Below are 25,243 nucleotides of genomic sequence, written 5' to 3' on the forward strand. Positions count from 1 at the left end.
TCTCCCTTCCCCTGCACACCCTCAGACCTCCACCTCGCCTCCTGGGAAGCAGGGCCGAAGGAAACACGGGCTTCCATGGCCAGACCACCACAAGCGTGTCTCGTGTTCCTGCGTGACTAAGGAACGCTCGGGGGCACCGAGACGTGCGAGCCCTCCACCGCCTGGTTGATGGGCTACCTTATCTTTTTGTTTTGCTTAAAATGGGAATAGATTTTGAAGAGCTTTTGAAAACCCCTCCCTGCCCACGGCTGAGGTGTTCTGGCCCAGGTAATGGGTGATTAAACTGATTTTTAAACCACCTAAAAGCGACCGCCCTGATACACTAACGACCGAGCGCCACGACCCGCAGTTACCTCAGCGAGGTGGACACCCCACCCCTTCTCAGGCCACGCCCCCTGTCGCTCCCTCCAATCAGGAAGCGGCAGCCGCGTACACACCTCCATCTCCTCCCTCCTGCCCACTGAGAAAGCGCGCGACGGGCAGCGCTGTCCCCCGCCCCCGTGCGCACGCGCGCCAGGCTGGCGCATGCGCGACGCCGCTGCGGCCGTGAGCCTGGGGCTGTCTGACTGCAGCGCGGTGCGGGACGGGCCGGGAGATGTCGGTGGGGCAGGGGAAGTCGGAGCCGGCGGACGATAACGGTAGGTGCCCGTTTCCCTGGTAGAGACCCAGCGGGGCTCGGACCGGGCGGGGGCTGAGGGGCGCGGGGGACCCGGGGGGGGCGGGGGGGGGAATGTGCTAACTGCGATCCCGCGGGTGAGCTGGGCAAGTGCGGCGGCGGCGGCCTGGGCTTGCGCATGCGCACTGGGCGACGCGCGGGCGGAGAGAGGGGTCGGTGGTCCGCGATTGCTTCAGGTATTGTGGAAATAGTATTACTACTCTCTTTTTCTGCCCTCAGAGTCGGATGTCTTTGAAATTGTTCTCCCAATCACTGTCTTTGTGCTGAGTGATGATGATTTTCTCCAAGATGACGCTGAGGAGCAAGCAGCGTTGGTTCCCGCGTTGAAGAAGGAGGATGAGGAGGCAGTTAACTTAAACAATAGCGTTTTCCTAAAAAGTGATGTGACACCTTCAAATGACAGTAACAGTTTAAGCATTTGGGAAGAAAACAAGACTACTTCAAATAAGGATAATAGTATGAAATACTCTGAAGAAAAATGTGTTGCTGAGAGTGTGTGTACCAGGTCAAAATCATCTTTAAGTGACTGGTGTGATGCAGGCACAGATAAATATAGTCAAAATTATTTGTTGCCTACATTGTCTTGCAAAACAGAGCTTACAGAGATAAATGAAACCAGTGACAGAAAAGAATGTGATGGTGATGATGGCTTTCAGAAGATTCCTCCTCTCCTCTCCTCTGCTCGCAATGAGGGCAGAGATGATACCATCAGGACAAACAGACAGTTGACATTGGCAGCAATATCCAAACATGAAGAGAAACTTGGTGTTGCAAGTGTTCTTTCTCATGGTAGTCAGAAGCAACCAGAAATCCACAAGGAGATGGAGACAATTGTTGAAATGGAAGGTAACTTCTTAATAAGACTAGTGCAAGAGTTTTTAAGAAATCTGGTAAATCTCAAGTTTTTGAAATGGGTAGGAAAGTGTATAGGAAGAATGCCAAACCTGTTTATTTTAGAGTAAGCATTTCAACATAGATTAGTATCGTATGCAGCAAAAAGAGAATATTGGCTATATTTCACAGACCCCTGTGAAAAATAGTGAAACTACAACAAATTAGTACTGTTTCATTCTGCTGCAGTTTGCAAAAGGGTGGCCTTTCATTAGGGAAAAGGATGTGAAAATAAAAACTTAGGTTAAAGGTTTTTTTTATCCCAATTAGAGATATTAGAGAGAAAACCAATAGGCAGTAACTCTCATAAGCAGAGACTGGGAGAGGCATAATTTAGGTTTAAACTCCACTATTCCTTACAGCAGATGGAAGTCCTTCAGGAAGAAAGACGTAGAGAAGTACTAAGAGAACTTTTGCTTCTAACAGATAGAAGGCAGCAGAAGGAGCATTGTACTTGTGAGAATAGAGCCCTAGCAATGTTTGGTGACAGTACTTTCATAGGAATTCTGGCATAAAGCTGTCTCATTAAAAACTGTAGAGGATGCAGTGTCGGCCTGTGAAATTCAGAGCTTTGAGTGAAAAGAGGAAGTGGAAAGAAGGAGGCGCCTAACTAGGATTTCTTATCTTAAAACATTATTTAAATGTTGGGGAACGGGGGGGGAAGTATGGAGACAGACATTAGGAAAGAAGTGGAGATAGGAAAATGTTAAGGAAGCAAAAGGAGTGAAGAGCAAGCAAGTAGTTAGACAATTTGGGATTATTACTACCAATTAATCATGAATGTTGGTGGTTGTATGAATGTCATGCTTGTGACTTTTTATCCCCCTGTAGATCCTGATTCTTCAAAGAATGGAGATAATGAAGCTAATAACAGAAAAAGAAAGAGAAGCACATTTGAAGATGAAACTCTGAGTTCTCTTTTGGAACATGGCTTGAAAGAAGAACTGAAATTTACCAATAACTGTTCTTCTCTGTTTCTTAATGGATGTTCTCCTGCTTCAGAGGAATTGATAAAAGATGTAGGGAAACCGGAGGTGAACACTTCCACTTCTGCTGAATCAAATACTACTGGAGAGCATATTTATAAGACATTAACACCATTTCCTAGAAAACAATATCGGCAACAGAAAGGTGTTTCGCCTCATGCAAGCCCAGAAGAATTCCAAAGCCAGCAAGAAGGTTTAGCATGGCTAAGTAATAGTGTGACTATCAAACCTCTTTCTAAAGCATCTTGTTCTATAAATAAGCATGAAAGATTGAATTTGAAGTGCAGGTTTTGTAGTTCTGTGTATAAATGCAGTGCACATCTAAAGAAACATGTTCATTCAGCTCATAAAGATAAGAAAACACATAAATGCTGCTTTTGTAAAAGAACCTTTTTCTTTTCTGTCAACCTTAAGAATCACCTTAAATTTCATAAGAAAATGACTAGGTTGCAAAAGGCAAGAAAAAACAGAATAAATGCAAGAAAAGTTAGGCAGAGAAGATCTGAAGAAAGAAAATCTGAGACCAAGAAAAAAGAAAGTAAATATGAGAAATTTTTCATCAAAATTGAAAGGGACTTTACACCTCTGAGTGTGCCAGTTACTTTTTCCTGCAAAATTTGTTTCTTTGCTTCATCAAATCCTAGGATTTTTGCTCATCACATGAAGGGACATAAAGAGAGACCGCCTTACCAGTGTCCTCAGTGTGATTACTCCTGCATTAGCTTATCCTATCTGTTAAATCACATGTACTGGCATGCTGGGTATAAGCTGTACCAGTGCAGGTTTTGCACCTTTTTTTCGTTATATTTTGCAAGCATGGTAAGGCATAGCTACATACACACGGGGGCTAAACCATATTCCTGTGAGTTCTGCCAGTCAGCATTCACAAGCAATGCTGGGTTAAAGAGACACAGAAGATTACATGCAGGCAAAGAAACATGCCAAGGGCAGCAGCAACTCGACTTCGTAAGTGGAAGAAAGAGAGCTCGAAGACCTTTAAAGAATTATACGTGTGATGAGTGTAACATAGTGTTTTACACTAGAGGGCATCTTGGCTTTCATAAGAAGTTTCATGAACAGTTTAAGGCTACTGCTAATGGTTATACGAATCAGAGCAATGAATATCATAAAAGCAAAATATGCAAAGTTGACAGTGATTCCCAGGACCATGTTTCTCTCTCTCTTTCTGGTAAAGAAAATGATTGTCTAAGTGGGGGAATGCTGGCTTCAGAAGTAGACTTTGAGCAGGCAGGTGATGTGCGGGACAATACAAAAATGTGCTCTGCAAAGAAATTCCCTGAAAACAGCCATGGAAGCAACAGCTTACCTGTTATTGGGAATAGATCAGAAGTTCCTCTGAATTCATACAAAATGGACACTGTCATTTGCGAAGATGAACTTCTCTTCAAGTCCAAGGCCTCTCATTCACAAGTTCAAGATGATGATGCATATCATAGATTTGTAGAAAACTTAAAGGATACGTGGCCTTCCAGTCTGTCTACATGCAAAATGTACAAGTGCCAACACTGCAGTTATGCTACCGCTGTTCATAGTGACTTTAAGCTGCACCTAAAAATACATACAGATGAAGGACCATTTGTGTGTAAAGAATGCAATAAGACATTTAAAACATCAAACCATTTGCAGAAACACAGCCTTATTCACGTAAAGAATGGATATGAGTTTGGCCATTGCCTCTATGTAGATAGCAGTTTAGAGAATCTTGAATTGCATCATGAAATGCATGTAGGCATATGTCCAGAAAGAGATTTTGGTTCCTCAGAAGGTTCAAACAGTGTCCATTCCTTGCTTGGTTCGGAAGTCTGTGGAGTACAGCCAGATGTCCAGCAGGGCAAAGAAAATGATTTGCTAGCACAAAGTCAGCCACGATTCTATCAGTGTGCAGAGTGTGAGTACACTACTTACATTTTAAGCAACCTTGAACTACATGTAAGAACTCACACAGGTGAGAAACCTTACAGCTGCAGTGTTTGTCAGAAGAAGTTTCGTACTTCCAGTCACCTGAAAAGACACAGAGTCACGCATTTTAACATCGAGTATCTCAAATGCAGGAACTGTGACTATTCAACAAACAAATGGCTGTCCTTGAAACAGCATCTGGCTTCACACTCTTGTGAGGAAAGCTCATCTACTGGCTGTCTCTACGAACGAACTCAGCTACCTGTCAAAACATACACGTGTGAAGAGTGTGGCTATTCCACAGCCCACAATGGAAACTTGAAGCCACACTTGAGAATTCATACAGGGGAGAAGCCATTCAAGTGTGGTCAGTGTGCTGTTGCTTTCCGCACATCTAGCCACCTGAAGCGCCACTTACTGACTCACTTAAAGTTGCACTGCAGAAGGTGTAAATTTTCTACGGTAGATAAACGTGCTTTCCAAAAGCATGTAAAAACACATACAAAAAAGTACAAGTGTGGAAAGTGTAATGTGATGCTGCCTACTAAAAAACTTCTGGAAAAGCATAAGCGGCAACATAAGCTTGGAATATAAGCTTGGGAATTGCAAGTTGGCACTCGGTTCTGGAGAGGTTTGCGTGTCCTGAATTTGTTCATTGCTTTACATTCCCCTGCTGTCCCCAGAATGGTGGCTGGTAATGGATGCATCCAGTGTTTTGGTCCAGAGAGTGAAACTCAGGGTACTGGTTTGCTCCAGGTTCTTCTGAGAGCTTCAGTTCTAGCACAGGCTGTGCTAAAGCAGATCTTGGGGGCACTTTTTCATGCCTGAGTAACTTCTTAATACCATGAGGTCAGTTATGATTTGGCCAGTGTTCATCAGCCTAAACAGTTATGCTGTGCCACTTATTTTCTTATAAATACTAAAAAAACTCTTGTCTAACTGAAAGAATGTTTAAAGGGAGGGAAGGAAGTGCACGTTATATTGTATAGTAATAACTTTTCATTTAAAAATTGTCAGTGTGTTTGGAGGCTTAATACTACCTCTGATCTGCTGAAAGCTGCATTCCTTACTCCCAGGTTCTCTTGCAATACTTGCAAGAGAAAAAAAAATAGTATCTCACAAAATTACAGAAGGAAAAGATTTGTGGATAATTGGGATATGAAGATGTTTTCTGTATGTATATATAAAAGGTTTATTAGGAAGTTATCTTGTCTGTACTTCTGATAATTCTTTGAGTAGTCTGATAGAAGTGATAATGTTGTCCGTAATCAGATATTTTATGATACTGAGAATCCTTAAATTAATCTTCAATTTTATGTACATGTCTAATGTTAATCTAGTATGAAATGCCTTATCTTTTCTCTAGCTGGTAGTTACTGTACTCTTTGTTTCTTAAAATAGACAATATCATAGTTTTCAAAGAACTTCTGTTAATTTAACTACTTGCTGATATATTGCAAATACTGCTTAGTTACGTGGAAAACGTTAGCAGTATCTTGAACTGTAAAATTTATTTTGTTAAAGAGCTTTACTGTGCATCTAAAATGCCATGTATAAGGACCTCTTGTGCCAAACAGCAGTTGTTACCTGGTATGGTGAAGACAGATTGATGCTTCTTCCATTTTATATTCAAATCTAGGCAAATCTTTGCTTGTTTTACAGAGTTATACGGTGCTAGAAACTCTGTGTGGACATCACTGACTGCAGTATGTTCAGTGGTATTGATAACAGCGGTGTTACCCTCTTGTGTGAGGAAAGACAATGGCAAAGGGCTGGTGCTAACTGTCCCCTAACATTACAGTTCAGTCCATGAAACAGCAGAATAAACCTATAGCTTAATTTAGAGAATGTAAACATGAAACTACTGCTTTTTTACTGCTCTCAAATGTATGTTTTTCTTTATAAATATAGAACATATCTTGCAGAGACTTTTTGGTAGGAGACAGGTTGGAAACAGTTGCCCAGCGAGGTGGTGGAGTCTCTCTCTTTGGAGATACTCAAAAGCCATCTGGACATGGACCTGGGCAACCAGCTCTGGGTGGCCCTGCTCGAGCAGGGGTTTGGACCAGATGACCTCCAGAAGTCCTGCGGCCGTTCTGTGATTCAGAATGCAATTTTCCAAGAGTGGATTGAAACTTACGAATAATGCATGTATTTAAGGCCAGATCAGCAAAGGTATTTAAGTGATCTAGTTCTTTGTAGTTGCAGTAAAATCAGACAAATAAATTTCTGTGACTCTGAACCCTGGTGGTTACAGATGTTTTTACTACAAGCTGGGAAGTCACCATTTGGGAATGAGCGATTCAGGTCTTAGAATGATTGAGCTAACCACCTGATACAGTTGTGAGAAAAAAGAATGTTATCCTGATATGAATAAAAGAAAAGCATTTCTGGGAAATACTAACACTGTTGTACAAGTGTGGAGGAATTTTTACCTGCATTACTGTACACTTCTGATCATTTATGTGAAGAAAAAGTCAAAACAACAGGTGCAAAGAGAAAAAAAAATGGTAAAGAGAATTGTAAGCCTATCTATCAGATGAGCCTAGGAAAACTAAATCTGATAGAGAATAATTGTTTAAAAGTATGGTGTACAATGATGAAGGGAGCCCAATTTAAGGGGGTAAATTCACTGAAGAAAATTTTAGAAAGAGTTTGTAAACAGCATAAGTTTCTTTTAGTTGTAAGAGCAACAGAAGACCTTTTCAGATGGAGCTTGATGAGTTTGTAAAAATAATTATTCCAGGTGGTTGCCTCATAAAAATAAGGGGTTTCTTGACTCATGAGGTTCCCCTCTGTTCCTTATGCAATGCACTGCACTTTTGGGGATTGGAAGTGATTGTCAGTCTCCCAAGTCAGAGGAATTTAAATATAAAGACATACTCGTTTTAAAATAAGGACAGGGGCTGTTCTTGATTTTTTTTTTTGCTAGCTAAAAGTAGTATTTCTTTATTCTTGCAGAGTTTTAACAAAAATCAAAGCCTCTGCTTAATCATACTATGAAGTTTTCTATTTCAACCAAAAAATTCGCTTAATTTTCTTAATGAACACATCTTGAATTTGGACAAAACAGTAAAATGTAATAGGAAATCACACTAATGACAAACAACTTGAGCAAATAGGTGTCATTTTATCTCCTATGCATCTACTAAATAAGTGAATAAAAGTTAAACACGGGTGAAGTAGATGAATATAGGTGAATCAGAGCATGCTGCAATATGGTTAACCACCAGCCAGTTTTATCTACAATAGAAGGAAGGAAATAACACCCATTTATGTTACTATATGCCACTACCTCAATTCTCATTTGGGCTATGGTGTGTCCATGTAAATGCACATTTTATCTCAAATTAACAAAACACACTGTAAACGTAACATGGGTGAAGTCTGATTTTCTTCTGCTGTCCCCTTCTTTCCCTATTTGTGTCTGTTGGGGAATTTAACACAACTTAATGAATAGTCACTTAATCATTGAAGAGGAGGCCCGGCCCCCTCCGCCGTGCGCACCTCCAGCCCATAGGTGGCGCTAGCGCAAAGCACCTCCCCAAAACGCCCCGTCCGGGGAGGCGCAGCGCCGCGCAGCCTGCGCCTGCGCAGAGCAGCCAGCCACCACCACCCCCCCGCCGTTTCTCTCGCCCCTGTGCGCCTGCGCCAGCGGTGCCGCCCCTCCCCGGCACGGCTGTTACCGTATCCCCTGTGCGCCTGCGCAGAGAGTGCGCCTTTACCGCGGAGGGCGCCTGCGCGGGGTCTCGGCCGGCCCCGCTGAAGCGAGCGGCGTTTCCTTCCTTTCACCGCTTTTTCTCTGCAGGACTTCGATCCCCTTCGCCGCCAAGATGCCGCGGATCATGATTAAAGGCGGTGTGTGGCGGAACACCGAGGTAGGACTCTGCTCGCTTTAATCCTCCACCCCCCAAGGGCTGGGGCCTCAGTGCCTGGGGGTGGGGGTGGGGTGGGGGTGTTCTGCTCTAGTGCGCAGGCGCTGGTGGAGGGGTCGTGGTACGCATGCGCAAGGGGTTCATGTGGTCTTGTAACCGTGTGGAGGTGGGGGAAGATTGGGATCTTCCTGGGTTAGGCGTCTGCAGGCACTATGGCTCTGGTGGGCTTGATTCCTCATCAGCCTGGCCTCGTGAGCAGAGGTCAAATCGGTGTTGTTTCTCCTGAAGGCTACGTGTTTGGGAGGACAGGAAGCTCAGCCATGCGTGTGTTGTGTCCCTCACCCCCCCATCCCCGAAACCGCCCCTACAGCAGCTGAAGGGGATACGTGAGTCGTGTTGTCCACGGAGATGTCCCTTTTGTAGGCTGGAGTGTGTCTTAAACTGCATAGGCAGAGTTCTTATTCTCTGGGGGTGTGAGGGAGCTGGAATCTCTTGCCCTTGAAGAACCTTCCAAATGTGGGAGTGGTGGAGATGTGTGTAGGCTCTTCACCTGCAGCCCGAAGGATTTTGTACACATAAATTTATGTGTCGTTCAAAACCGAGCAAAAAACCCCACTGCTCTCTCCCATTTTTGCCGTCAGATGCTTTCAGAACTGCAGGTGATTGTGAAGAGGAAAATAATAACATGAGAAATCAACGATGTCAGTTTTATTAGACAGCCTGTTCAAAGCAAAAGGAGGTACCTGACACTGTAAAATCCAGAACTCTGCCACTGTATACTGTAACCGCTAGGCATGCACATAGCTCCAAAAAGCAGTGGGAAAAATTAATGGAAGATAAAAGTACTGTGCGCTGCATGTGCTTTTAACCACTTGTGACATACCAGCTTTGTGCCTGGAGGCTACTAAATTGGAGGTCAGCAGAGGACAGGAAGAACCACTGTGTGCTTACCCTGTTCTTATGGTCTTCCATAGTTGACTGATTTTGGTGACTGTTCAGAAAAACAGCAGTGGGTTAAATAAATCATTATTTCACCTGTTTTTTTGTACCAGACATGAAATAGCTCTCTTTGGTGCTATTTTTTTGATTAACATTTTCATTATACATACAACATTAATAAGACAGAAAGTGGGACCAGTTGGTACCAGGTCATTAGGAAGATGACCAATTACTTGCAAAAAAGCCTGCTAATGTCATCAATATGCCTACTGCATCCCATATAACACCAAGTAAATTTTAAAATACGAGAGAGGATTTATTATTCATTTTTCAATACAAATTACATGAATCGTTTGCTGTAGCAGCTCCAGCCAGAGCTCATCAACACCTTACAGTTAAAGCTGCTGTGCACTCTGAGAGGTTCCTGTGCTAGGCAGAGTATCTGTCCTTGATGGCCAGCATGTGCACTGTGCAGCTGAACAGATTCTGAACACAGCTACGAGTACTTACTGGATACAGAGGAGGAATGTCCGTGGTTGACAAGGCTGCAAGAATAGCTTTGATGCATTTAAAATACCACTTTCTGACCTATGAGGAAACCAGAAATAATGAACCCATTTACCTGGGGGAAGGGGATTGATGGATGGATTGTCGGACAATTGATAGGACTTATAGCTTTTGATCAAATCTCAGTGCACACTTTGATGTATATGAACAACCTGGCTCCCAAGCTGAATCCATTAAACATTTTTTTTTCCACCAGAAATTTATAAGCTTTGGAATCAGCCCTTTCGGATATTACATTCTGAACATTAAAGTGATTTATTTTACAATTTACTTGCTAAAGAGAAACTTACTATAAAGTTCATTTATTTTTGTGATACTTTTTTTTTTTTTAACAGTATATTCCATTGATAGGTAAATATTCCATTTGCATTAAAATATGGGGAAAAAAACAAGAAAGGGTAATTTTATGGTATTATTTAAAACAAGCTACCCAGAGGTATCTATGAATTTTATTTTATTTTTTCCAAATGTGGCATTACCAGATGAACACTTCCCTACCTCTTTACCTTTGAAAACTGTGTGTTAGAGAGAATTCAAAGTAATAGTATTGGAAGTTGTGTTGGGTCTGTGAAGTAGGCCACAATAATAATCACTTATCTTTTTAATTTAATCTTTATTGATTGCATTGGCCTTTGAAATACAAATCCTCGTTCGTCTTGAGAAGCAAATGTGGAAAAGAAGCAGCAGTGCTGTGCTGTTTCCACTGGGTCAGCCCATTAGATGAAATCCACCATGTTCTTCTCTGCTTGAGCTCAGACTTTCTCTTTTGCGGGTTCTCATGATCCATAACAGTAAATTTTTTTTTTTTTTTTTTTTTAAAGGATGAAATTCTGAAAGCAGCTGTGATGAAATATGGCAAAAACCAGTGGTCTCGTATTGCTTCTTTATTGCATAGAAAATCAGCAAAGCAGTGCAAAGCCAGATGGTAAGTGAGAATTGCCATGTCTGGGAATATGAGATTCATAATTAGTGTGAATTTAGAAATTACCACAGATTAATTTATGTCTACAGAGGAACAATAGTTTTAAGATTGTTTGATTTCTGCTATTGTGGATGTTTTGAATTCCTATTGCTAGAAAGTAATTGAACAAAAGCAGCCAAATGTTCTTCTTGCCAGTGACTGCAGTGTTAGCAAATGCAGGATCACTTAAAATTGTGTACATGATTTTTTTCCCCGTATTTACACATTTTTGATCAGTGAGTATTAGCAATGAAGTAAAATTGTACAATATTAATCTCTCTTACAGATAATTTTCTAATTTTTCATAATGAGAGTTTGGCTTTAGGATAAATGTTCAGAAATTGCACTGGAATTCCATTTTATATAAAAAAATAGACGCTTAAAACTAATGCAAATACATGCAGTATGAATCTGTTTGAGAATCAGACTTAGTTTCTCAAGTACTGAACTGCACGTAATTATTAGAATACTTCTGTATAAAGGTAACAGTGCTGTCACAGTTAAAGATTGGTAAGTTAACAGTTGAAGGTTCCAAACCAAACAAATCTACCATTTCTGGTACCTTTGGTTGTTGCGATTTTGACTTTTCTTTTTCTGGATTAATTTTGTGACTCCTTACTTTGCTAGAATAGGGGTGGGGAAAGGAAGAAGAGGTAATATCTGTATGAAAAGTGGTGGATAAATAATAAATTTTAAAGCTCAAATACATATGTCATAAAAATACTCTGGAGTAGCATCCTTTTGTACAGAAAAAATTGTATGAAATCTGTGTGACAAGATTTTGACATTTCATGATGATGATTTGGGTGAACGCTGTTCTGAATTAATTCAAGACAAATCAATGGATAGCTTGGATCTGTCGTCCTTAATTTTTTCACTTTTTAACAGGTATGAATGGCTAGACCCGAGCATCAAGAAGACAGAGTGGTCACGGGAAGAGGAAGAGAAACTGTTGCACCTGGCCAAGCTAATGCCAACCCAGTGGAGAACCATTGCCCCAATTATTGGGAGAACTGCTGCACAGTGTTTGGAACACTATGAGTTTCTGCTGTGAGTTTCTGTTTTGCTAGAAGTGCATACCAGGAAAATCTGCAGAGTTTGTTGTAGTGATGTGTTATTCCCTTCTCCCATGGTGCTGAAGTATGGTGGTTTCAAGTTGACCTGAGTCCTTAGTAAGCAAATCCTTAAGGACTGTTTCTTTTCAGTTCGATGTGTCTGGCTTGACAGAAGAAGCTTCTGGAACCTGGAGAGCAGGCTTGAGTAGAGATAGGTGTATATTTTCTTGCTTCTGATTGTTCTGGCTAGAGGGTTGTCCAGATGGATGCTTTTTATAGGCTTCCATTTCAGGTTTATTTGGGTATTTTTTGACTGGCTGATCAGCATGAATCATAGAATCGTTTAGGTTAGAAAATACCTTTAAGATCATCAAGTCCAACCGTTAACCTAGCTCTGCCAAGTCCACCACTATACCATGCCCCTAAGCACCACATCTACACGCCTTTTAAATACCTCCAGGGATGGTGACTCAACCACTTCCCTGGGCAGCCTGTTCCAATGCTTGACAACCCCTTCAGTGAAGAAATTTTTCCTAATATCTAATCTAAACCTCCCCTTGTGCAAATTGAGGCCATTTTCTCTTGTCCTGTGGCTTGTTACTTGGGAGAAGAGACGACATCCACCTCACTACCACCTCCTTTCAGGTAGTTGTAGAGAGCGATAAGGTCTCCCCTCAGCCTCCTTTTCTCCAGGCTAAACAACCCCAGTTCCCTCAGCCGCTCCCCATCAGACTTGTGCTCCAGACCCTTCACCAGCTTCGTTGCCCTTCTTTGGATGCGCTCCAGCACCTCAATGTCTTTCTTGTAGTGAGGGGCCCAAAACTGAACACAGTATTGGAGGTGCAGCCTCACCAGTGCCGAGTACAGGGGGACGATCACTTCCCTACTCCTGCTGGCCACACTATTTCTCATACAAGCCAGGATGCTATTGGCCTTCTTGGCCACCTGGGCACACTGCTGGCTCATATTCAGCCAGTGGGTGTGTGAGAGAGAAGAGAAAAGACAAACATAAAACACATGTTGTTGAAATGGCTGAATGTGTAGCTGTCATCTCTGTATGCTACCGCGGGTTTCTTTAGGCCATGAGAAGAGAAGGAAAGTGCTGTTTTCCCTTATGAGCTCTCTTAATTTTGCTGTGACTGGTTGAGTATAAAAGCATAATGGGAAGCTTGATTGTTTGTTTTGTCACGCTGCTTGAATTCGTGTCCTTACTGTTAAAGATTACCCGAGGAGAGTTCTCTACTACTAGCTTTGTCAATATTGTATTTTATATAATATTGTATTGTAATGTAATACTATGTTGGCTTCTTTCTCTTGTCTGATTTAAGATTATGTAACTGTACCATATTAATGAATCTTTTCTGCAGTAACTGTATAACAAGTTTAATGTATGGTACATAGTACAAGGTTACTTTTTTTGATCGGTCTTTGGGGACATTTAAGGGATGGTTATTATGAGCCTGGGGGAAAACAAAGCCAGTTGTGACATACAGTGTGTTTTTAGGGACAAAGCTGCTCAGAGAGATAATGAGGAAGAAACTGCTGATGATCCTCGGAAACTTAAACCTGGAGAAATTGATCCAAATCCAGAAACCAAACCAGCCAGGCCAGATCCTATTGACATGGATGAAGGTAAGATAGGAGTTTATTTACTGTTTTTGACAGAAATCTGATCTCATTGGTATTTCTTTTTACACAGTCTCTGTACCCTGGGTTTCTTTTGTCTTTTTTTTTCTCCACACCCTGATCATTTTTTCTTACAGGTTTTGTCTTATTTCTGTATCTGGCCAGTCAGTTATACTTTTCCAGTTTTCTTTTCCTTTTCTTGGTGTGTTTTCTACCGTCTAATCTGTCTTCATCATCTCTTACCATGACTGACTGTTCTTTGCTTTGACAACTGCTCTGCTTGTTTGCATTCTTATTTCTGTATCTTCATCTTTTCCCATCAGCTCATACCTCCCAGATGAATCCCTGCTGAAGCACAGGAGGACGGCATGACTTTTTTTCCTTGCACATAGCAATGTTATGAACTAAAAAATGAACATTGCTAAAATTCCATGAATGGACCAGCGATGTTTTTGAACAGTCACAGGTTCACAAATATAGCTCTCTTGGATCTGGATGTAAATGAAATTAACAAGTTCTCTAATATAGTACTCTCAGATGAAGATGTAAATGAAATTATAATTTCATTAGTGTGGTCAGTTTGCCTCTATGTAGATATTTTGATTTGCTGTAGATACTAGTTGAATTATTTTCAACATTAGGCATTTTTTTCTTAAAGTCTTCATTTCATCTGGCCAATGATTTAGAAAATATATTGGAGCAACTTGGAGAAAACTATTTTAGTGATTATGCAGAATGCCTGTGAAAACATTGATTCATTCAGCTTTTAAAGATTGCTTTCTGATCTTAATGTCACTTTTTCCCTTACACCCACCTTTAAGTGCAAGTTCATAGCTGTATTTATCTGTACTATTGTAGATGAACTTGAAATGCTGTCTGAAGCTAGAGCTCGTCTGGCTAATACACAGGGAAAGAAGGCCAAAAGAAAAGCAAGAGAGAAGCAGCTGGAAGAAGCTAGGTAAGCTTATGCTTAGTTTCATATAGTGGGACTGTTTTTGTTGACTCTGGAAATGCACAAAGTCAGGCACAGCCTTAAGTCATTGCAGAGTCAGACTTTTTGATAGTCATTTGTGACAAGAGCTTCATTCTTGTTGTTTAAATATGTGCAGCCCTGTCTCAGCAGCAACTGACTGAAGTAATACCAGATCTTAGGATACAGGAGGTACCTATAGGTGTCCTGGTTTCAGCTGGGCTAGAGTTAATTTTCTTCCTAGTAGCTAATATAGTGCTGTGTTTTGAATTTAGTATGAGAATAATGTTGATAACACACTGATGGTTTAGTTGTTGCTAAGTAGTGCTTACACTAGTCAAGGACTTTTCAGCTTCCCATGCTCTGCCAGGCGCACAAGAAGCTGGGATGCTGGGACACAGCCAGGACAGCTGACCCCAACTGCCCAAAGGGCTATTCCATACCATATGATGTCATGCTCAGTGTAGAAACTGGGGGGAGTTGGCCGGGGGGCAGCAATCGCTGCTTGGGGACTGGCTGGGCGTCAGTCGGCAGGTTGTGAGTGGTTGCATCACTTGGGGTTTTTTTTTTTTTGTTTTTCCCTGGGTTTTGTTCCTCTCTCTCTCTCGTTGTTTTCCTTTTCATTACAATTTATTATTATTATTAATAATAATATTTTATTTCAGTTATTAAACTGTTCTTATCTCAGCCCACGAGTTTTCTTACTTGTGCTTTTCCAATTCTCTCCCTCATCCCACGGGGAGCAGGGGGAGGGTGAGCGAGCAGCTGTGTGGTGCTTAGTTGCTGACTGGGGCTAAACCATGACAAGGTATGCTCTTTAAATCACGTAGTGTTACTGTTTCTTTAGACGGCTTGCTGCTCTCCAGAAAAGACGAGAACTTCGGGCTGCTGGAATTGAGATCCAGAAGAAAAGAAAAAAGAAGAGAGGTGTGGATTATAATGCAGAAATTCCATTTGAAAAGAAGCCTGCTCCTGGTTTTTATGACACATCAGAGGAAAACTACCAGTCCCTGGATGCAGATTTCAGGAAGCTACGTCAGCAAGACCTCGATGGAGAATTAAGATCGTAAGTGTGTGTTGTACTAAGGAGGGAACAGTATATCCTGGAAATGTCTGAAATATAATGTGGGCAGGAGTTGTATTTTCTGTGGGTCATATACTAGTGCAGGTTGCTTCTGCCTTTGCAGTCTCCTGTATTTTTTTATCTTTCTAAAAAGTCTAGTTGACCTTTTTGCCATGAGAATAAAGTTCCTCATGCACATTCTTGCTCTTCAAAAGGAAATCTTAAGTTTTTTGAGGTTCATTTTCTTTTGGCAGTAGATTTGCTTGTGTATTTGCAGTTCTTTCTCTGAGTAATAACATTATTAAGATTGCTTGTCATAGTGTTACTTTTAATGGAATTGTTCTTAAGTAGAATCTCCTTAAATGCTTGATTTCTCCCCCTCCCCCAAATAAATCCGAAAACACGCAGTTGGGAAATTAAATGCCCATCTTCATCCTGAGCAGTATAGTACACATTCAATTGTACAATTGCATTTCCCACTACTTCTGCCAACTCCTTTTTACTGAGAGAGTAGGTCCAGTACTACATATGATTTGGTTTATTAGCTTGTGAGTTAATTGAGTCTTTCTGTATGGCTTTTAGTTCAGAGGGTCTGGCAGAAGCTTCAAACTGAAGCTTACGATTTCACAGGCTGACTCCATTGCTGTCTGAAGAAAATACTATTTGGACTAAATACTGAAGAGGAATTGGTTCCCATATCCCACAGACAATGCTTGTCTTCCCTTAGCAGGTGCTGGAGAAAAAGGGACTGTTCACATCCTCTGATTCTTGCTATCTAAATTCTTGGACTGACTTTTTTTTCTTGCTCCAGTGACCCTGTTGAGCTCCAGTGACCCTGTTGATTGTAGCTGAAGCAACATGTTGCCTAATTCCATAATTTAGAAGCATTACACTGCCTTATTGCAGGTTCTGCTGCAAGATCTGCAGACCATGTCTAATCACTTAACTTTTGCACCACAAGGTGGTTCACTCTTCCTGCAACATGTTTTATTTCAGCATATCCGACTTTTGCTTAGGGTACAGGCTTTTTGCTCTTTGCTTGTTTTACTTATTAGCTCTTCTGTGTGTTCTAAAATGATTCTCTTATCCATACTGACAGTGAAAGGGAGGGAAGAGAGCGCAAAAAAGACAAACAACATATGAAACGGAAAAAAGAGTCGGACTTGCCTTCAGCTATTCTACAGACCAGTGGAGTGTCAGAATTTACCAAAAAAAGAAGTAAACTAGTGCTTCCAGCTCCTCAGGTAGGCTGTTAATTGATCAGTAAATGACTTATAAGGCCGATGCCAATCAACAATTTCTGTTTTATCAAGTGGATCTCATGGTTGTATTTTATCTTACTATGCCTTGGAATTTTCTCTTTTAAAGATATCTGATACAGAACTTGAAGAAGTTGTAAAAGTAGGCCAGGCAAGTGAGATTGCACGCCAGACTGCTGAGGAATCTGGAATTACAAACTCGGCTTCCAGCACTCTTCTGTCTGAATATAATGTGACCAACAACAGCATAGCACTAAGGACTCCCAAAACGCCAGCAGCACAAGACAGGATCCTGCAGGTAGAGTATAAATGTACAGAATGGGCTTTTAGTTTTAGTGAAGTAGTCAACTGAATAGAAGATGTAAGTACCATAGAAACATTCCTTAGATTATGTGCGGTACTGGGGTTTGAACTGACCCATGATCTCCAGGACACACTGAAAAGCATAGAAGCAGATCCACTTCTGTTTGTCACCATGATTCAAAACACTATGATACTTTTTTTTTTTTTTTTGTATTATATGTTGCATGCAACTTTTAGCATTACCCATTCTCCTGGTGTCATAATTTCCCCTTGTCTTGGGTGCCTCTCAGCATCGAAGATGTATATGGTTTTCATGTCCTTAAAACAATGGCTTTTATATTGTTTCCTACTTAGTTTTGCTGCTCAGCTTTTATTTCAGTTAACAGGAAGTAATTAACTGCAACAATGCAAGAATATTTTTCCTAGCATTTTATTGGCTTAAAACCACTTAGGACAAAGATTGTCAAAAACCTACCCTTGCAACCTCTGAATTATATTTGTTTTGCACTGATTGTGTGAGTGTCTGGGTTCTTTCAAAAACTGGTAGTGTTGGGTAATGTTTTGTTGAGTGTGGGGAAATGGCTAAATGAAATAAGTGCATCTAGTGTGTAAAACAAACAAACAAAGCTCCACCCCCAAAACCCCACCCCAAAACAAAAAAAAACCCCTATGTTGATAATGAGCTGTATTTCAACAGTTTTTGTTTTATGATCAGAGAAAAGAGAAAGTTCTTGACTCTACAGATCATGACCTAAGTCTCTGTGCAGTGTTTGTAGGAATGGTCGCATTCACCTTCAAATGGAGTACTCTGACATCACATACATCACAGTATTATGCATATACACAGTTCTGTAGATGGATTAGTATTCATCTGTGAAGTTAATTGCTAGATGCAGTAGTTTCATTATTTCAGCTCATTTTCAGAGTGCCTAATTGTAAAAAGGAAAAATAAAAAACAGTGCCATTGTAAAAAGGAAAAAAAAAAGGGGGGGGGGGGGATATTCATAAAAGCCCCAATTGAGTCATGGACCAAAAATCTGAATAGTGACCATCTCTTTTGGAATATCCTCTTTGAAGTGCAGTTTGGATAAACTTCATTGATGTTGGATTTCAGAGAGCAAGTGTGCTGTTCCTTCTGAAAATCAGGATCCTTAGGATGACTTGAGTATTCAGTCACTAATACATCTTGCAGATTTATGGAGCCTGGCAAACTGAAGGAAGTTGAAACATTAAGTAACCCACTCATTTTTGCAATTCCAATTTATAATATATTTTACTGGAAATTAAGATTAAAATCCCTTTCCGTGGAACAGTAGGGTTTGTAAATACCAGTGTATGGGAGTTAAAGTTAAGAAGTGTTAAATATTTTCCACAAACTGATTGATATTCAAGTAACTCTTCAGCTGTTCTTACTGCTATTGAATCGGTTCAACACGTATAGTAGAGTGTGGCTGTGAAAGTCTTAGTGATGTACTGCATGTGTTCTCTGTTATACAGGAAGCACAGAATTTGATGGCTCTCACAAACGTGGATACCCCCCTGAAAGGAGGTCTTAACACTCCCTTGCATGAAAGTGATTTTTCGGGGGTAACACCACAGAAACAGGTTATTCAGACTCCAAATACTGTGCTTTCCACACCCTTCAGGTAAAGCAGACTCTTTTTCTAATGGGCGCTTGGCTGGGCATGTATCTAGTGGAGGTGGGTGGAGGGGGTGGATTGCAGTGTGTGAAATAGTGGGTTATGATCAGTGCTTCAAAACAAATTTTAACTTGCTTTTATTTCAAGCCCTTGTTGTACAACTCTCTCCTTCTCTGTGTCTTTCGCAAGCTCAGCCACATCATCTTCATGTATATTTGTACAGTGTATACCTCACTGGAGTTTTGGTCCAAAATGAGGTCTTCTGTGGTCTGGAGCAATATAAATTATACTGAAGTAATACAGGAGTATAAATAGTAAGATGGAGTGTCATTTTGTATGTGGATCCTAGCCTGTCCAAAGTATTACCTCTGAGTTGAAGGTGTGGGAGGTCCCTTAGCCAAACCCGCATTGAATTTTTGAAAAGCTGGAGTAAATATTTTATAAGCCGTATATATCCAAAATAAAATATTTCTTATATTGCCAATCTAAATAGTATGGAATTGCTGGTTTAACTCTTACAGTGGGTCCTGAATAAATATATATCCCACAAATGTCAAATACCATACAGCTAAAAAATATTACACTTGGTACATTTTGCCTGTCAATTTTTTCAACTTGGGTTCTAATTTTACTTGTATCATGCTAGTAGGGAACGTGGAGAATGAAATAAAAAGGACCTTTATGGCAGCTTTTCAAAAGCAGCTTTATTTTGTTGTTTAAAAGCTGTGTGCAAAAGCCCTGCTCTTTTAATTGAATCTACATAAATGAATCCTTTTCTGGAGATCTATTGGCGTCAATGCGGTGCAGAATGAATGTAGAGTTTGGCCTGGAGTGATCTAGCTGTTTGTTTGGGTTATTTTATATTAAAAAATGTAAAGACATTCTAATTTTGTTGTTTGTTTGGGGTTTGTTTTTGTTGTTTGTGGTGGTTTTTTAGCTTCTGAAGTCCAGATTTGCACATGTAAATATGGTACCTATGTAGCAACTTGGCTTGCTTGCAGAAATGCTCTATCAGTGTGAAAATCCAAGACCTTGAGCAGAGAGAAGGAAAAAAAAAATCCATTAAGTGGTTAAAAATAAATAAAGGGAAGCTGTAGCTTTTTAAGGAGGCAGAATAGTGAAGCAGAGCCATCATCTGATTATTTAGGCCAAAAGAGCAAATATTTAATTTAAGTACACCTTTTTTTCCTATGATGGTATGAAATTTGTAGTATTTTCATGCAAGGTTTTTATGGAAGTTGTTCCCTTGCATTAGGGGTTTTTTTTGGTGGTGGTGGTGGTGTTTTTTTTTTCCACATCCTACTTAATACCTTTTAAGAAAATTCTTTTGAGTTGAAAATTGTAATAGTGTTTTAAGCACTGCATGGAACTAACACAGCTAGAAAAAACCAACATGCTTACCTGCAAATTGTTTCTTCTGAAAAGTCAGCATAAAACTTTTTCTACGAGTATAATCAACAAAGTAAATATATCCTAAGAAACATTCATTTGAAAACATAAAAATTAATTTTGCTGTTTTTTGTGGGTGTCATCTTGCAAACGTTATTGCTTGTATTTGTTACACTAAATGGGAATTCACAAAATCTGTGAACAACCTCAAGCAAGAGGAGAGTATCACTTGCCTCTCACAGACATACCCAGCAAATAAGGCACTGTTGTATCCCTTAAAAGAGGATCAGTAGTGTGTGTCAGGCCATATATACAATTGTGTTTGTTCGCCATTATGGCATCTTACTAGCACTACAGAATTACAGTAACTAGTAGTAGAAATGATGTATTAAATCGTCTTGTCCAGTCTGTCTCTGCCAGGGTTATTCTCTACAGCATGCATACTTGTCATTGCTGTCAGAAAATATTTACGTAAGTGTAGATGAGTACCATAACGCAGGCTTTTTTCTAAAAGTTTTTCCCCTTCCAGAACTTGTTTTCTTTGAGACATTTAACAATGTCTTACCATTTTATTATCATCACTATGTGAAACCTCATTATAAGTTGACAACAGAAAACTTGTGACTATATCCAAGACAATGTCTGCATGCCTTTCATGTAGTAGGTTATTGGGATAGAGAGCAATATTTCTTCCCAGTCCAGAGGAGAAGCAACTGAGGCCCACAAAATCTAAGACTTAATCCATCTTGCCTGACCTTAGGTGCTTAAAAGGAATTATTGTAATGTAATTACTCCTTCAATAATCAGTGAAAGCAAAGAGGCATCTTCAGAGTGATTCATTCAATTGTAAGATGGGACAGCTGTTAAGCCAGATGAATTAAGAGTGAATGACTTGCCACAGGTGGTAGGGAAATCAGAGCTTGCAATTAAATCCTGATTACTATAGCCCAGAATAGTGCCTGGTGACTAGATAATCTCTTTTCTCAAAAGTAACAGTGGGAGTTTGTGTTGATGTAGTTCCTGAAGCTTCTCTTAGCATAATGACATGTCTAGATTTCAGCTTGACAGGTACTTGGTTACACCTTGGCAGGTTTAAACGATTTATTTTTTGGATTCTTCTAACTGCATATTATGGTTTCACTGCCTCCCAAGAAAAAAATCTAGATGTAATTTATTAACGGTATTTACATAACTTTTTGCAGCATTTAGAGTTTTGCAAGTAGAGCTCTTTGGGGAAAAAAAATAAATTACTGTCCACACTTCCTCCAGAACACCTTCTCATGGACCAGAAGGCTTAACTCCTCGTGGAGGACTAACTCCTAAACCTGCGGTTGGTACAACTCCTGGTAGAACTCCACTGCGTGATAAATTGAACATCAACCCGGAAGAGGGAATGGCAGATTACAGTGACCCATCTTATGCAAAACAAATGGTAAGAAGTACTTAAGAAGTGGATATCAGTGCTCTGTTAAGGATTTTTAATTCTCATCTCCTGAATTTTATTTTATAGCAGTTGTTATTTATACCACTTATCTACAGGTCTGTACTCATCGCCTGATAAAATCAAATCTTTATTTGAAAGAACAGAAATCTTGCCACTTAGAACGGCTTTCAGTATGCTCAGTAAAAGCACTCTAAAGCTATTCATCAAAGAAGAAATAGCTACGTTTTGATCCTACTTGTATCTCTGAAGCTGAGCAGGAAATCTGTCTCAAGGAAAGATTCATTTTTCTTGCAATCCTATGCAGACCTCAGATCCCTCATCATCTTGGCTTCCCGATTTACCTACAGGGCCTTTTCATCAGTCTGTCCTGTTGACAACATTGAGCTAAAGGAGTTTAATTTTTGCCATTAGGAGCACTTGGTTTTGAGATGTCCAGTAATCCGAGTCCCATCCAGATTCTTTCATCACCTTTGGCAACAGATGTTTCCATTCTTGGAGATTCAGCCAGATGTACCCTGCCAATTAGACATGGTATAAAAGGGCATATACCTTAATAGGTAGCACCTTGGGAACTCCTTTTATGTGGCTGATTCTGCAGCCTTAACTGTGGCTTTGGGTATCTCCCACCAGAGCTACTGACATTTTTCTTTTTGGGGTAGCTAAGGATATCCACTTCAAGTTTTTGGCATGTTCTTCTCGCAAAAATAACTCTTCAAGTCCAGAATTTCAGATTTCCTCTTAGCTTGAAAGACAAGGTTTATTTGATGTCCTTATACTTACTTTGGTTTTGTCTTAGCCTTTTTACTATAAAAGGGCTTTTTGCTGCTAGAAGGAAAAGTGAGGCTCCAATTTCCTGATGGACTTCACTGGTTTCCAGATCTGATGCTGTTTGTCTCATTTTGGTACAGTACCACAATCCCCAGATTTGTGAGCAACTGCAAGGAAAAAAAGTTCCAGTTAGGCTTGCAGATTCCCCTGTGTCCATCATCAGCATGGACACATTTTCACATTTTTTCAGTTTCTTGAAAGGTGTTTATGTGAATCTCCACTGTTGTACTGAAGCTACTGGGAGGTGAAGGTGCCACGCTGTTGTTTTACTTGAGTATTTCAGCCTGTTTGAAGATTTCATTAGCTACCTTTAAGAAAGCTGTGTGTTGTTTTTTAGCATCAGAGGGTTTCTGTGCTTAATAGTCCAGTACTTTGTATCAGAAATAGCATGGCCAGTAGCACGAGGGAAGTGATTGTTCCCCTGTACTTGGCACTGGTAAGGCCACACCTCGAATACCGTGTTCGGTTTTGGGCCCCTCACTACAAGGACATTGAGGTGCTGGAGCATGTCCAGAGACGGGCAACGAAGCTGGTGAAGGGTCTGGAGCACAAGTCTGATGAGGAGCAGCTGAGGGAACTGAGGTTGTTTAGCCTGGAGAGAAGGAGGCCTAGGAGAGACCTTATCGTTCTCTACAACTGAAAGGAGGTGGTAGTGAGGTGGCTGTCGGTCTCTTCTCCCCGATTAACAAGCCATAGGACAAGAGGAAATGGCCTCAAGTTGCACCAGGGGAGGTTTAGATTGGATATCAGGAAAAATTTCTTCACTGAAGGGGTTGTCAAGCATTGGAACAGGCTGCCCAGGGAAGTGGTTGAGTCACCATCCCTGGAGGTATTTAAAAGCCATGTAGATGTGGTGCGTAGGGATGTGGTTTAGTGGTGGACTTGGCAGTGCTATGTTAATAGTTGGACTTGATGATCTTAAAGGTCTTTTCCAACCTAAACGATTCTATGATTCTGTGAGTCTGTAAACTCTGAGGTGGTGGTCTGTAGGCCAGCCTGGATTAGTAACATGCCTTTTGTCAGACTTTGAAGATTTTGGCTTTGTAGCAGACTAAGATTGACAAGGATATTAGTTATGTATTGTTCATGTCTGCTAATGTAGATGAATGGAATTTGATTGTATTGCACCTTAGTGCAAGAATTCAGAAGCATTATATCTTACTGTTATTTCAACAGGAGAGAGAGTCTCGTGAACACCTGCGCCTTGGACTCATGGCCCTTCCTGCTCCAAAGAACGACTTTGAGATAGTTTTGCCTGAAAATGCAGAAAAAGAACTTGAGGAACATGAAGTAGATGAAGCCTTTGTAGAAGATACTGCTGATATAGATGCCCGCAAGCAGGTAGGTGTGTGTGATGTGGATAGTGCCTTTTTTAAAAAATAAAATATGTTCCTTGTAAGGTTCCCATAGTTTCATACATGTTTAGTGTAAGTGGTACAGCTTCTACAGAATAACAAAGTAAAATGTACCTGTTTTCTCTACTGCCATCAGAGTATACACAGACAGAGGCTAAATCAGTTTTCTCTCTGAATCCTTTTCTTAGTTTGTTAATGTGCTGTATCACTTGTCATTTTCTATGAAGAAGTCTCTAAGAGTGTGTATGTCCTACCTCCCTGCGTTTGTCCCCCAAAAGATAAAAATATAATTAAATGCATTTTTCTACTGAGACATATGCTTGATTTTAAGCGTGTGAGAATTGTCACCCCCCCCCCCCCCCCCCCCCCCCAGTTTCAGGTTAAAAGTTACAGTTTGTGAAATGTAAGACAGGTACATACAAATTCAGGGAGGCTGGTAGCACACAGATAGAAATCTGCCATGCAGTGAATTGGTCCCTTTTGGATGACTTGTACCACAGGATTACCCAGACAGCCAAGTTGTGAATGGGTTGGTTTTGTTTTGTTTCAGAATCAAGGAAGGTTGGATAAAGTACTAGCTTAAATTCTGCTGGTTAAATAGCTGTAGTAGCTAGTCATTAGGGACACTTTAAATTTTTCTGTTTATAAGAACAGTCTCTCTTCCATTTATTGTTTATCCTAATTTGTGTGATGCAAATCTGTTTTTGTTATATACCTTCAAATAAATGGTTTTTTTGAGTTCAGAGGGGCTTGTGCCAATGACTGTGCTTTGACAAGTGAACAAAATATTTTTTAAAAAATCCTATGCTCTGATATCTTCTAATATGATAAGCATTTCCAAGAATTTGGTTCCTAGCATGTCCCATTTGGGGAGGAACATATTGTATACATACATGCAAGTCTCATGCATACACACACATGTGCAACTAAAAAGTCTGCGTAAATACAGTTAATTTATGTGTGTAGAATAGAGAAAATAGTTTGAGTTGTAATATCTTACAAGAGAATAGCATCCTGCCTTTCAAATGAAGGCACGACATGGCTGGGATTAGGACATGAAAGATCTTGGTCATCGTTCCTGAAGTTTTAGACAACACTGCCTTTTCATGTTATTTATTGCCTGAAAGTGGAATGTGAGGAGAAACCTCATGTTTTTACACTCTCACAAGTATTGTTTTAGTGAAGTAGTTACTTTATGTCATAGAAGAGGACAAATAGAGTCCTGGCTGCAGATTTAAGAGTCTGTCTTTTCCTGGTGGATTTCCTGTCTGGAGGGTTAGAGCAGATGTCAAACTTGATGTGGAGAAATTTGTAAAGAATGAAGTCTGCTGGGGTTGAGGCTGCAGGAGAATTTGGTGGCTGGAAATGACTTTTTAGGATATCTCTCCTCTTAGAGTTAGTCGGCTGTGCTCTTCCCGTTTACTTTAGAGGCAGTAAATTATGATGTCATCACAGAGAGTGTGACTGGTTATCTGGCTCTGGCTTCATAACATGAA

At 40.5% G+C, this 25,243-nt stretch overlaps 2 protein-coding genes across 2 annotated transcripts in view; both read left to right on the forward strand.

Moving 5' to 3' along the window:
• Positions 1-526: 526 nt before the first annotated feature.
• On the forward strand, positions 527-6,832 carry LOC140650249 (uncharacterized). Its single transcript, XM_072858326.1, has 3 exons — positions 527-638; positions 896-1,522; positions 2,399-6,832. The coding sequence occupies exons 1-3, from the start codon at positions 596-598 to the stop codon at positions 5,065-5,067; spliced, it is 3,339 nt and encodes a 1,112-aa protein (XP_072714427.1). The 5' UTR covers positions 527-595; the 3' UTR covers positions 5,068-6,832.
• Positions 6,833-8,170: 1,338 nt separating this feature from the next.
• CDC5L (cell division cycle 5 like) overlaps positions 8,171-25,243 on the forward strand; it is a 37,258-nt gene continuing 20,185 nt past the window's right edge. Inside the window, exons 1-11 of the mRNA XM_072858327.1 lie at positions 8,171-8,351; positions 10,676-10,779; positions 11,704-11,865; positions 13,375-13,502; positions 14,355-14,454; positions 15,314-15,532; positions 16,629-16,773; positions 16,898-17,086; positions 18,589-18,737; positions 21,390-21,552; positions 23,569-23,733. Coding sequence (XP_072714428.1) covers positions 8,307-8,351; positions 10,676-10,779; positions 11,704-11,865; positions 13,375-13,502; positions 14,355-14,454; positions 15,314-15,532; positions 16,629-16,773; positions 16,898-17,086; positions 18,589-18,737; positions 21,390-21,552; positions 23,569-23,733 — 1,569 coding nt within the window. The 5' untranslated portion in view covers positions 8,171-8,306. The remainder of the gene's footprint in view (positions 8,352-10,675; positions 10,780-11,703; positions 11,866-13,374; positions 13,503-14,354; positions 14,455-15,313; positions 15,533-16,628; positions 16,774-16,897; positions 17,087-18,588; positions 18,738-21,389; positions 21,553-23,568; positions 23,734-25,243) is intronic.

The sequence above is a fragment of the Ciconia boyciana genome, chromosome 3, assembly GCF_034638445.1.
Source record: "Ciconia boyciana chromosome 3, ASM3463844v1, whole genome shotgun sequence".
Lineage (NCBI taxonomy): Eukaryota > Metazoa > Chordata > Aves > Ciconiiformes > Ciconiidae > Ciconia > Ciconia boyciana.

What these genes read in the sequence shown, in the direction of transcription:
- LOC140650249 (XM_072858326.1), top strand. Translation starts at nt 596, where the DNA reads ATGTCGGTGGGGCAGGGGAAGTCGGAGCCGGCGGACGATAACG. An exon ending in GGAGCCGGCGGACGATAACG is followed by an intron (nt 639 to 895) that starts GTAGGTGCCCGT and finishes TTCTGCCCTCAG; the next exon opens with AGTCGGATGTCTTTGAAATT. An exon ending in GACAATTGTTGAAATGGAAG is followed by an intron (nt 1,523 to 2,398) that starts GTAACTTCTTAA and finishes ATCCCCCTGTAG; the next exon opens with ATCCTGATTCTTCAAAGAAT.